Genomic DNA, 11,298 nt, shown 5'->3' with positions numbered 1-11,298 from the left:
GCTGCTGGACTGTATGATGCATATTTGTCATAATGTGCATACTAATGCATTAGTAAAGCTTTTTTTAAAAAAAAGTCTCCACATTTGTCTCAATGCTGACTCTCCATCATATGACCATCCATCATATGTGTGGCTTGAGACATGCCTGCATCTACTTTCCCACTTGGTGTCCCGCTGCATCCGCTTTCTACTGCATGATCCCCCAGTTTATTTTCTCCCCTTCACTGTCAGGCACCTTTGACCCCAGTGCCTGCATCTATACAGTCTGAGGAAAGCCGCAAACCTTGGCCACAGTGATTCCACTGAATGTTAATCTTAATTACAGCAGGGCGGAGACATTGACATTTTTCTTGGAGTCGAAGGAATTACCCCTATTCTTGTTCAGTCTGCGTCCTGTGTGTAAACATTGTGATTGTAGGTTACAGTGCGTAAACGTGGAAAATGCCCATGGAAGTGTTCCATATTTTGTGACTCTCACCCTCTTATTCTCCCTTCAAGCACTTTCATAAAACGTCTCTGGGCCTTTTTTTTTGTCATGGGCGAAGAGGAGGAGCAAGGGGTGGGGTGGGTGTAAGGGGCGTGCTTTAGTATATAATACCTCTCCCTGAGAAGTTTTGCCTGTCGCCTAGTCTTTGGGACAGCTTCTCACTCACCATCTCTATAGTTTAACCAACTGGGAAACTAACTCACCTGCAATTTCTCCAACCAAATAACTCCCAACATTTTGACTACTGCCATCTGACATGGAAACCCAGCAAAGATACGGACATCACTCACTTTGCCTCACCTGCCGGAGAACGCAGAACAGCAGAATGAAGGTAACCAAAGAACAAGCAAATTGTTTTATACTCTCCGGCTCTCCCGTGTGCGTAATGAAAGACGTCTGACAGGGTTATAGCGGTGTTGTCTTGGTTTTATAAGTAGGAAAACCAGTTCGGGTTCTGTAGATGCAGTGCTCGCATCAGTTTTGTGCAGTATGAGAACCGGGACATCTTTTGATTTGTATGCAGCAGAGAAAGTTCAAGATGCATAAACGGCGAGGAGAAGCTTTGAGGCATTTGGGATAGAAAAAGAACAAGTAATTTTAGTCTTCTCGCGCCTGGATGGTGTCGTGGACACGGAGCAAACAGCTGATTTTTTACCGGCAGATAGGGGGCGGCAGGTTTGAGGGTCAGTGAGCTCATTCCGGGGTGAGCAAAGGGAAAATATATGCTGAGTTTGGTGTTTTCGGCTAGTTAACTATCGAGCAGCCGGCCTTGCAACTTCAGGAGGGTTGTGTAAGAGTGGAAAGCTGGTGATACTGGCGACTTGTTTTTTTTCCTCCAGAATAAGCACTTCTTCAGGTGCGACAGACATGACAGCAGCTGATAATAGCGGGCGGGGAAGGTGAAGAGCGGGTCTGCATATTGCGACATGATTTGAGATGATTTTCTTTTTCTGAATTTCTACTTTGTCGAACATTTGAGCACGTACACCGTACACACCGGGAGCCTGTGATGAAGACTGTACCCTCTTCGTCTGAAAAAAACAAAACAAAAAACAAAACTCTGGCTGATTTTGATTTAAAAAATGGTATTTAAAAATGTCATTAACTGTTATTTTGTTAATGATTTCTGTATGCCACAACTTTCTGCATGTCATGGCTACATTTGGTGACCCCCATGCTTCATTCCGCAGGTCAAGAGGATGTCTTCGACGAGTCGCGCGCTGCTCTTTGCACTGGCCCTGACGCTCTACGTAGTGGAAATGGCCTCGGCGGAGACGCTGTGTGGGGGAGAACTGGTGGATGCGCTGCAGTTTGTCTGTGAAGACAGAGGCTTTTATTTCAGTAGGTTTCAAAGCATTACAGGTTTTCACGATGGGCTGCGTGAATGCTCATTTGCCTGTTGAATCTCTGTTGTTCGCTTGCACACATCTGTTTGGAGCAGAGGTGGGAAGTAACGAATTACAAATATTTCGTTACTGTACTCGAGTAGAGTTTTCAGGTAGAGCTTTTGCTCCCTACATTTTTAAACAGATATCTGTACTTTCTACTCCTTACATTTTCAAAACAAGCTAGCGACTTTTGCTTTAATCCATTTGAGGGTGGTTATTATTTCACGTCATTGAGCCTTCAAACATCAAACCGATTTGAGCGTTAACAGGCAATCACATTTGCGTATTAATCACCAGTGGATGTCGCACAAAAAGAGATGAAAGAGGCAAAACCGAGTACCATAGTCAGTGGTTAAAGTTGGAAGGTTTTTTTTATTTGTTTCTTTTTTTAACTTGTTTAGGACAAACAGGTGAGTTTGTTGTACCGTGATGGATTTTAAGTAAAGAACAATGTGTGACTGGTACACAGTGGCTGTGTGCTCATGGTCAGAGGGAGGTTACATCAAGTGTAGCTGATGTTGCTTGGATTTATTCACTGAATTCTACCTTCATATCAACTGTATATTGTCTAATATAAGGACAGCATAAACAGTGGATGGAAATCAGTGAGGACAATTTATGCAACATCTGCTGACATCCTGTTGAATTCAGCAAAGAGCAGTAAACCTCAGAGCAGCAGCAGCAGTACAGATCAGCTGATCAAAGCCTGTACACAAAGAAAATCTATATCTCAATAGAAATTCTCGTGAGTTGTGACTCTTTCCCCCACACTGAGCCATTACAGCTGATTTTAGGATCCCCCACCTGCTGAATCCCACTTTAACCTCTTCCCTACTCATTTTCCTGTTTAAAACCCTCTAAAATGTAGGCAACAGAAAATAGAGAGACTTTTTAATTTCCTCCCTTTTCTCTAAAATTCAGACTGAAATTCTGCATTCCTATCTACCAATATTATTTAATTATTACATTAGTATCACACAAGGTTCAGTGAGCTTTGCACAAAAATAACTGGTAGAAATATTCCTCAAAGAGCTACTTTTACTTTCTTACTTTGAGAACATTTCAGAGCCTGTACTTTTTCACTTTTACTTGAGTAAAGAAGTTGCTTCAGTACTTCAGCTTTTACTGGAGTACTTTTTAACACTAGTATCTGTACTTCTACTTAAGTACAGAATGTCTGTACTTTTGCCACCTCTGGTTTGGAGAGCTGAGACTGTGCTGCGGTTGTGTGGTATGCGTGTTTGCTATTTTTCTTTCTCACGCACTTACTCACACTAGCGCGTGCGCATACACACAGGGGGAGATTATAGCCAGCTGTGTGTCTCAAGACCTGGTCCAGGCTTCTCTCTCTGCTGAGTCTGCTTACAGCCCATACCTCTCATTGCATATGAAAGACTGGTGAACTGCAAAGGCACACACGACTGGCGACACAATGGGCTGCTTGTTTACCAGTAAAGTAATAGCACCCCATGAGGCATACCAGTCACCTCAGCAATAGTGTTCCCAGGCCAGGAGACCACACTGATGAGTTGGTTGAGGTGGGGGGTTGTTGATGTCAGGCTAAGAGAAGAGATCATCAATTCTAATCATTGCTTCCATGAAAATGGAATAATTGTAAAGCAGTGTGTGAGGAAGCATTGTGGTAGCTGTTAATCCTAAACTGCGAAAGCTTCTGTTCGCACAGTCTGCACTGTTTGTGACATACATAACTTCACCTTCCTCTCAATAATCTGATTTCAAACACTTCAGCTGAAAAAAACCCAATTTTAGCTGTTGCTTTGAAAATCAAGGTGTTTTCTTTGTGTGCTGCTTGCCACAGCAGCTTCTTTACCAATCAGGAAGATCGTTATCCAATTTGGGCCAACATAGATGTGCTCCCTTCTCTTTGTCCCCCCACCCCCTGCAGCACATTTTCGTTTTCTTCTGCTATCAAATCTGGCCATCCCATGAGATTTCTCAAACATTGTGTGGGTCACAGGACAGCAAACAAGGCCTTTATTCATTGTGGATAATGTTCTCCTGTGCAACATGCTAACCATCCAACCCTTTTTTTCGACACCTTTCTCTCTCTTGCTTTAGCCCTCTTTTGTTATGCATTCTTTACCTCTGTTTTGACCCTCACATTCCCTCTCTGCACCCATCCCCTTTCTCCTGGTATCTCTACTTCCCTACTGTTCCTCTCTCACTCCTCAGCGTCTTTATCTCTGCTGACTTGGCAGAGAACAAGGTCACAGAAGAGTTTTCCATTTTATATATTTTGCTATGCCTGATATACCTGAGAGCTTAGATGTCTTTGCTGCTCCCTTTTGGTCTCTACAGCACAGGGTGTTTACTTGTGTATTCACTCATTTAAGGACTTCCAGATAGCCCTAATCAGATTATCCTCTACAAACAAAAAGATTTGTTGCAGTTGGCCATAGAGTTCCTTTTATCCTCTTTGCTCCAAGGGCTGCTATGACTGTCGAAGTAATCCTGCAAAAACAACCTTGATTCATTACTGATGTTGTGTTTGCAGTCCCTAACCTCTACGTCTTCATTCCTTTTTGTATTTTTCCTCAGGTAGGCCAACCAGCAGGGGTAACAACCGACGCCCCCAGACCCGTGGGATCGTAGAGGAGTGTTGTTTCCGTAGCTGTGACCTCAACCTACTGGAGCAGTACTGTGCCAAACCTGCCAAGTCCGAAAGGGACGTGTCAGCCACCTCTCTACAGGTCATACCGGTGATGCCCGCACTAAAACAGGTACGTCTAAGCAACAACAACAACAGGCCAGTATGGGAAATAGTGCTAATCCCAGCTCTATCTGTCCTCCCATCTCCTGTGCCCCCATTCACCTCTGAGCCTAGCCCCTATGTCACTGACTCTTGAGTACAGTGTACCCACGCTAACGCAGTTATATCTAGTTAATTGGCCAATGGAAAGCACTCAACTTACAAAGAAAGTGCTGACAGTCATGGAAAACATCACAAAAGTCACAGCACGTTATATTCAGGAAAAGGGGGTGTGTTAAGTGCGTATATGTCCTGTAAGATGGTGGACAAAATGTATTTGTGCCTGTCCCGAACCACCACAGCTCTTCTGAAATATGTCACAGACATGCGGAAGAGTTTCAGATCTTTTTAATGGATTCACAAGAGCAGTTGCTTGCCAGACCTCTTAAATCCAGTTAAACTTTTAAACAAGCCTAAAAAAGATGTTTTTGCTTTGACGTCTCATAAAATCAGTACTGGTGGCATGACACTGCTAAAAATGTATAGATATAAATACCGTTACTGAGGAAAGTAATAGGCATTTGAAAGAAAGAAAGAAAGAAAGAAAGAAAGAAAGAAAGAAAGAAAGAAAGAAAGAAAGAAAGAAAATAAAAGGCTGTTAGGGACTTAGTTTGGACATGTCTCTAGTTTTTCTGTGTTGGGAGAGTTGATGGGTACAGCCTGCTCTGAGGGCCAGCTGTTCTTGGGCTATTGAGAAGGCCTGGAGTGAATGAAGGGGGATAAACACTCTTCAAGTGGCAGGACCAAAACAAGCCATTCAGATCTAGCACTGGCTACTCACGCATAAATTCTAGCTTCACTGCGACCCCTCCCGCTTTGTCCCTGGTGCTCAAGACAACACCTAGCATTGTTTAAAGGAGTCTTCTGCGTAAGAATTGAAGTTTGTGAATTGTGTTTGTGTGCCTTTCTGTTATTTCTGTGAAGGCTACAAAGTTCAATGAGTGGCTGAGTGAGTGCCGGCTCCTCATATGTATATGAGACAAGTGACCGCCCTTCCCTTTGACATTATGTTAAAGAGGCTGAACTAGGCGCTTGTTGACAGCTTCTCCCAGTCAAGGAAACTAAAACAAGGACAAGGCGAATCTGTTATGACGTTCAGCACTCTAAGAATGACATTTGATTTCCGTTTCACTGGCCCAAAAATGACTGAATGTTTTCACATAATAAACAAGGCTTTCCTCCATTGTAATAAGCACTTGAACAATATCTTATCACCCTAATGAACTGACTCCCTCTTTTCCCTTTTCTCCTCTTTTTTCGCCCGCACGCCATAATAGGAAGTCCCGAAGAAGCAACATGTGACCGTGAAGTATTCCAAATACGAGGTGTGGCAGAGGAAGGCGGCCCAGCGGCTCCGGAGGGGTGTCCCCGCCATTCTGAGGGCCAGAAAGTATAAGAGGCACGCGGAGAAGATTAAAGCCAAGGAGCAGGCTATCTTCCACAGGCCCCTGATCAGCCTTCCTAGCAAGCTGCCTCCCGTGTTGCTCACCACAGACAACTTTGTCAGCCACAAATGAGCCCGCTGCCAGCCCTTTGCACAGACAAGAGTTTTGAGGGTGAAAAAAAGACTAGGGGATTATAGCTTTGTCTCTGACGTCATTTCTGTGGCAGTCCTCTTTGACCTCCCCTGCCCTGTCCGAGCTCACCAATCCCTCCCCCTGCACATATCCACTACGTCTTGAACCCCTGGCCCTTTTCTAATGCCCCCCCTTCCCCCCGAACTCCCCCCTCCCCACCAGCCCACCCTCCTCTGGCACACAGACATGCCTTCACATTCTTCCTGTCTGAACTCTTTCTCTCCCACTCTCTTTCAGTCACTGATACAAAAGGCACAAACACAAATGTCGAACAAAAAGTTAACAATTCGGCTGAATGCGGTTCAGGTGGATCCTTAAGCAAAAGACAAAAAGAGAAGGGAAAAAGAAGATGAAAGAGATCTGTCGTTTGCAAGTGTCAAGAGGACACCTAGCGGAATGTTTTTTGTCCTTGTGGAAGACAACTGAAAGTGAAGAGCTGCTTGCATGAAAGAATCCATTCCACATCATTTTTCCTGAGGCGAAAAGAAAATCTCTGTTAGTTCTTTAGTTTGCACCTCTACCTATAAAGGGACTTCCACACTGTAAGGAATTATTTTATAAAATTAGATTCCTGTTCCAGCACCTTTTGATCACAAACAAAAAGCAGAAAAGAGTCTGCAAAATTGCACATTGCCACGGATTACGTCAAAGTAAAGAAAAAAATGGCACTATTTTTTTATGAACAATGAACGTGTAGCTTAAAAAAATGTCATGGTGCTAGCTTTGGGAATGGACTCAAAGAAGAGGTGGAAAAGCACGTTTTTTTTTCTTTGAATTAATAATTAAAGCTTTCCGTTTTAAGGAAAGTGTGACTTTTTAAAAAAAGGAAAATAAAGGATATGGGGGAGCTCCTGGCAGTGGCAATGTCAAGGGGGAAGAGTCACTGAGGAAAAATATGGGCTGTGTTGGCATCTAGGCTCATGGTGAGTGCTAGCGGCTGCTATTTACTAGTTTGCCAGCATAAGCAGCAAGGGATGACCCGAGACCTAGTCCCTGTTCCTCCTGTCCCTCTGAGGCTGCTGGACACATGGAGCACTATGGGGACACATATGGGACACCATGGACCACCTGGATTGGGACAGTACTATAGTTTGGGGACAGTACTTCCTGTTTGCCATGGCTTTGTGGACTGTTCTGGCAGGAAGTAACATGGCATGGACTAAGAACGAGTGGGATAATGATGATTATATTTTATTTTTTGTCTTTTTTCATATCAATGTTTCAATGAAAAAAAAAGGAAAACCCTGTCAGTTTCTGGTACCGTGACATTCCTGTTTTTCCAAGTTAGGCTTTTTTTTATTGTTATGATGTTATTTTACAGTTATAAAGAAAGGGAAAAAACAGCAATAATGTCAACTAACATTTTATTTTTATTGTATATCAGTAGTATTCACATGCTTTTGCCTGAAAACAAATACTTGAAACTATATTTATATATATACACGTCTACATGTATATATATATATCTATATATAGACATTCATATATATATATATATATATAGATATATATATATATATATATAGACATTCATATATAGATATATATATATATATAGATATATAGATATACTATTAGTTTCCAGGGACGTTGTGTTATTTTCCTTTAGTCTGAGCTGTACCTTGCGTAATGAGCCGCCAAGCTTTTTTGTTCGTTTGTTGAAATACAAATAAGGGCACTGTATAAAGGCATTATTTATTTTGTTATAAAATATATTTGAAAAATTGGTCCAAATAATATACGTAGCACTGATGCTCAACTGCTAGATTTATTTTGTATGATCTCTGTTTTCCAATTGGAGTTGTAAGGCTTTTTTTTGTAGATGCTTTGTACCAAAAATGTTGTTTTTTTCTTGTTTTATTTGCCATAGTCCTTTAAATTAATATTTTAACAGCAGCATAGCCTGGATTGCTTAGGCATGTTATGTCACAAAAATAGGCACATACTCTTAATCTGTCGGTCTGCATGGATTTCCAGAAGCCTGTCAGGGTTGTCTGAGAAAATGAAAGCATCAATGAGTAACTTTTTCATTGCTGAAAAAAAAAGAGAAATAACTGTTCAACATGGATATTACTCAAACCCACTATGTTTTTTAAGCCACTTTAGTATTGATGGTAGGGGAGGGGGAATGACGAGTCCTTCATTAAACTGTGTTTTTATAAGTGTGCATGGTGTCCTATGATCTTCTAATGCAAAGGAACATCTAATGCAGTCCCACTGATACTCTTAGTTGGGTCATGAGACCATAAATGTCCACTCAGCTGTGGAGTTGTGGGTTTGCATTACACATGACCTAACCAAGTCATCCTATTCATGCCAACGTTGGTGTGATGCTAGCAAACATCAAAGGTCATTTGAAAGTCACTGTCTGTCAAAGAGAGACTATCTATCTATCTATCTATCTATCTGTCTGTCTGTCTGTCTGTCTGTCTGTCTGTCTGTCTATCTATCTATCTGTCTGTCTGTCTGTCTGTCTGTCTGTCTGTCTGTCTGTCTGTCTGTCTATCTATCTATCTATCTATCTATCTACCTACCTACCTACCTACCTATCTATCTATCTATCTATCTATCTATCTATCATCTATCTATCTATCTATCTATCTATCTATCTATCTATCTATCTATCTATCTATCTATCTATCTATCTATCTATCTATCTATCTATCTATCTATCCAAGTCTCTTTTTGGTATAGCACAGTGACTCTGTGCATCATCAAGATATCTTGATCTTGTGCATCATCAATATGCATCTGTATTTGCATTGGTATGTGTGTTTGGGGTTCGGGATTCATCCCTCACAATCTTCCACTAATGCATCCATTATGCATTTACTGAAGGGCTATCATGCTGAAACATTTCTGAAGCACTCAGGAAAAAAAATGTGCTCTCTAAGGGAGAAGTGGAATCGTTGCTGAGTTTAAGAGATAATCTTGTTGTGGAAGGTGAGCTGAGGTTGTTACCCATACCTGGCCACAATAATATAGTTCTCTGTAACAAACCACTGAAGCCCATGTCAGAAGCAAGGTCATCCTGTGCCACATTATCACAGTTTCCTCCTCTGTTGTGTCATGCATCACCCCATGAAACGGTGACTCAATGGATAGTTGCCATATTGTGGTGTAGAGTCGAGAGAACACTTTATGTCTTTTTTCTGTCAGAGAGATCTCAATTATCAAGGCTGCATCTTGTCTCTAATTATATTCTACTTCAGTTGTGCAACAAAGCAGGCAGTGCAATTATTATTATTATTGATATTATTATAATATTTTATATTTTATTTTATATTTTCCTGCTAGGACTGCATTCATTCACTATTGTAATGTTCAAACAGGCTACTCTAGTGTTCTTATGAATGGCGTGGAAGACAACCACTTCTTTTCGCTGAATATGAAGAAATATCTTGCTGAGCAAAGGCAACTTCTTCTGTGTCAGTAGATCACTCAGCCTGTGTGTATTTTATTGATTTAACCTCTGCACGCTAGGACGTCCGAAATGCACAATTCATGTACTTTCATTTTTAATATCAATAAAAAAACATTTTATCAAACATTCAATGCTGATTTACTACTTTGTTCTGCACATTTGCCTGCCTTGGATGTGTGCTTACATTTTTCTTTATGTGTGCATTTTTGAAATCCCTTTATATCGGTTAAACCTTATGTACCCTATAAATGATTTATTACATCTTCAGGCCTTGCAAAAAATCTCCAGCTGCTTTTAGCACCCACTCTCTTCCTCTCACTCACACCCTTTTTCTTCTCTCTGTCTCTCTCTCTCTCAATCTGCCTGCCTCCACGACTGTCTGTCTGTCTCTGTGATAGGGCACGTGTACCAAAGTGGAAATCAGTACTCAAATGGTGACATGCAGGAAACAGGCTTGCCACAACTCTTCAGACCTTCCCCTTCTGCATGGCACACTAAACCTGACCTGTTCTCACTGCCTTTGGCACACCCATCTGTACATCTATCCATCCATCCTCCAGTGGCTTGCCAACTACCGGAGTAATCTCCCCTTCAGGGGCCTATTTTAGTAACCAACATGTCTCAAATTATCACATGCATATTCTGTAAATGGCCCAACCTTTCATTGTTGACATGCATACACACACCCACCCATGAGATGTCTGTTGCCAGGCAGATTTACAACATACTATCTTTGTTCCCAGAATGGAACAGTTTGGGGCACAGGGGTTATCTTTGTTCAACAGTTTATTGAAGTTCTTTGCAGTGTTTTAGGCTGGAATCAAAGACTTTGAATTTTACAACCATAGGTGGAGGATCTATTTTTCTTTGGCTTTGGCGCAAAGTTTTGTCTTACAATGATGGGATGCACATGTGTTGCTTCTGGCAAAGTGGAGAAGCTGGTGGGCTAATGTAGAGGAGCTCATGTTCTGTGTTTTATGGTCATAAATCGCACTATTAAATCACCTTTGCCTGTCTCATGAAACCTTATTGCCCCACTAAGGAGTCTGTTCCCCCACAAAAAACAGGGGAAAACACTGGAAACATATACTATCAAAAATGTTTTGTTTCTGAAGCGTGGCTCGTTGCGATGGTGTGAGCATGTGTGCTTTGCTCCATACTTGTTCCCTGCAGCCAGGATGACTCTTTACAGTTTAAATATTAAAGCAGGAACTGTGCTCCTTAGCATCCAAAGCAACACAAGACACCAGTCAAACCAAAAAATCTAAGGCTAAGGTGTCAAGTTTATTCAAGGCTATACTGCAATAGTGTAGCACAGTCTAGAAAGAGAAATTGCAGTAGAGCTAAAGAAATTGCATTTTCATTAATGATTTCATTATTGAGTATTAATCCCTTTGTTACATAGAACAGAACAAAGCTTTTCTTCCCATCTGTCCGAGGTATGCATGTAAATTCAGCAAGCGCATTTTTAACTTCTTAAATTTAAACGTACCATTGTGTCTAAATCTGGAGCCAGGACATATTGCCACTATAAAATTATCCTAAATAAGTAAACAATAGAGACAGCACAAAAATTGCCACCTCAACATAAAAGTGGTGGAGACAAATATGCCATAAACGCAAACCCACATATCCATCCCCAACAGAGAGGC

The 11,298-nt window shown here is 41.5% G+C and overlaps 1 protein-coding gene across 1 annotated transcript; it reads left to right on the top strand.

The window, feature by feature from the left end:
* The first annotated feature begins 631 nt into the window (after positions 1–631).
* On the top strand, positions 632–9,772 carry igf2b (insulin-like growth factor 2b). Its single transcript, XM_063480001.1, has 4 exons — positions 632–818; positions 1,678–1,832; positions 4,439–4,616; positions 5,923–9,772. Exons 1-4 carry the CDS (start codon positions 744–746, stop codon positions 6,160–6,162), a joined length of 648 nt encoding a protein of 215 aa, XP_063336071.1. The 5' UTR covers positions 632–743; the 3' UTR covers positions 6,163–9,772.
* Positions 9,773–11,298: the final 1,526 nt, after the last annotated feature.

This window comes from Pelmatolapia mariae, linkage group LG7 (genome assembly GCF_036321145.2).
Source record: "Pelmatolapia mariae isolate MD_Pm_ZW linkage group LG7, Pm_UMD_F_2, whole genome shotgun sequence".
NCBI classification, from domain to species: domain Eukaryota; kingdom Metazoa; phylum Chordata; class Actinopteri; order Cichliformes; family Cichlidae; genus Pelmatolapia; species Pelmatolapia mariae.
Note: the sequence above shows the minus strand (reverse complement) of the source record. Positions and strands in the feature narration are given on the sequence as shown.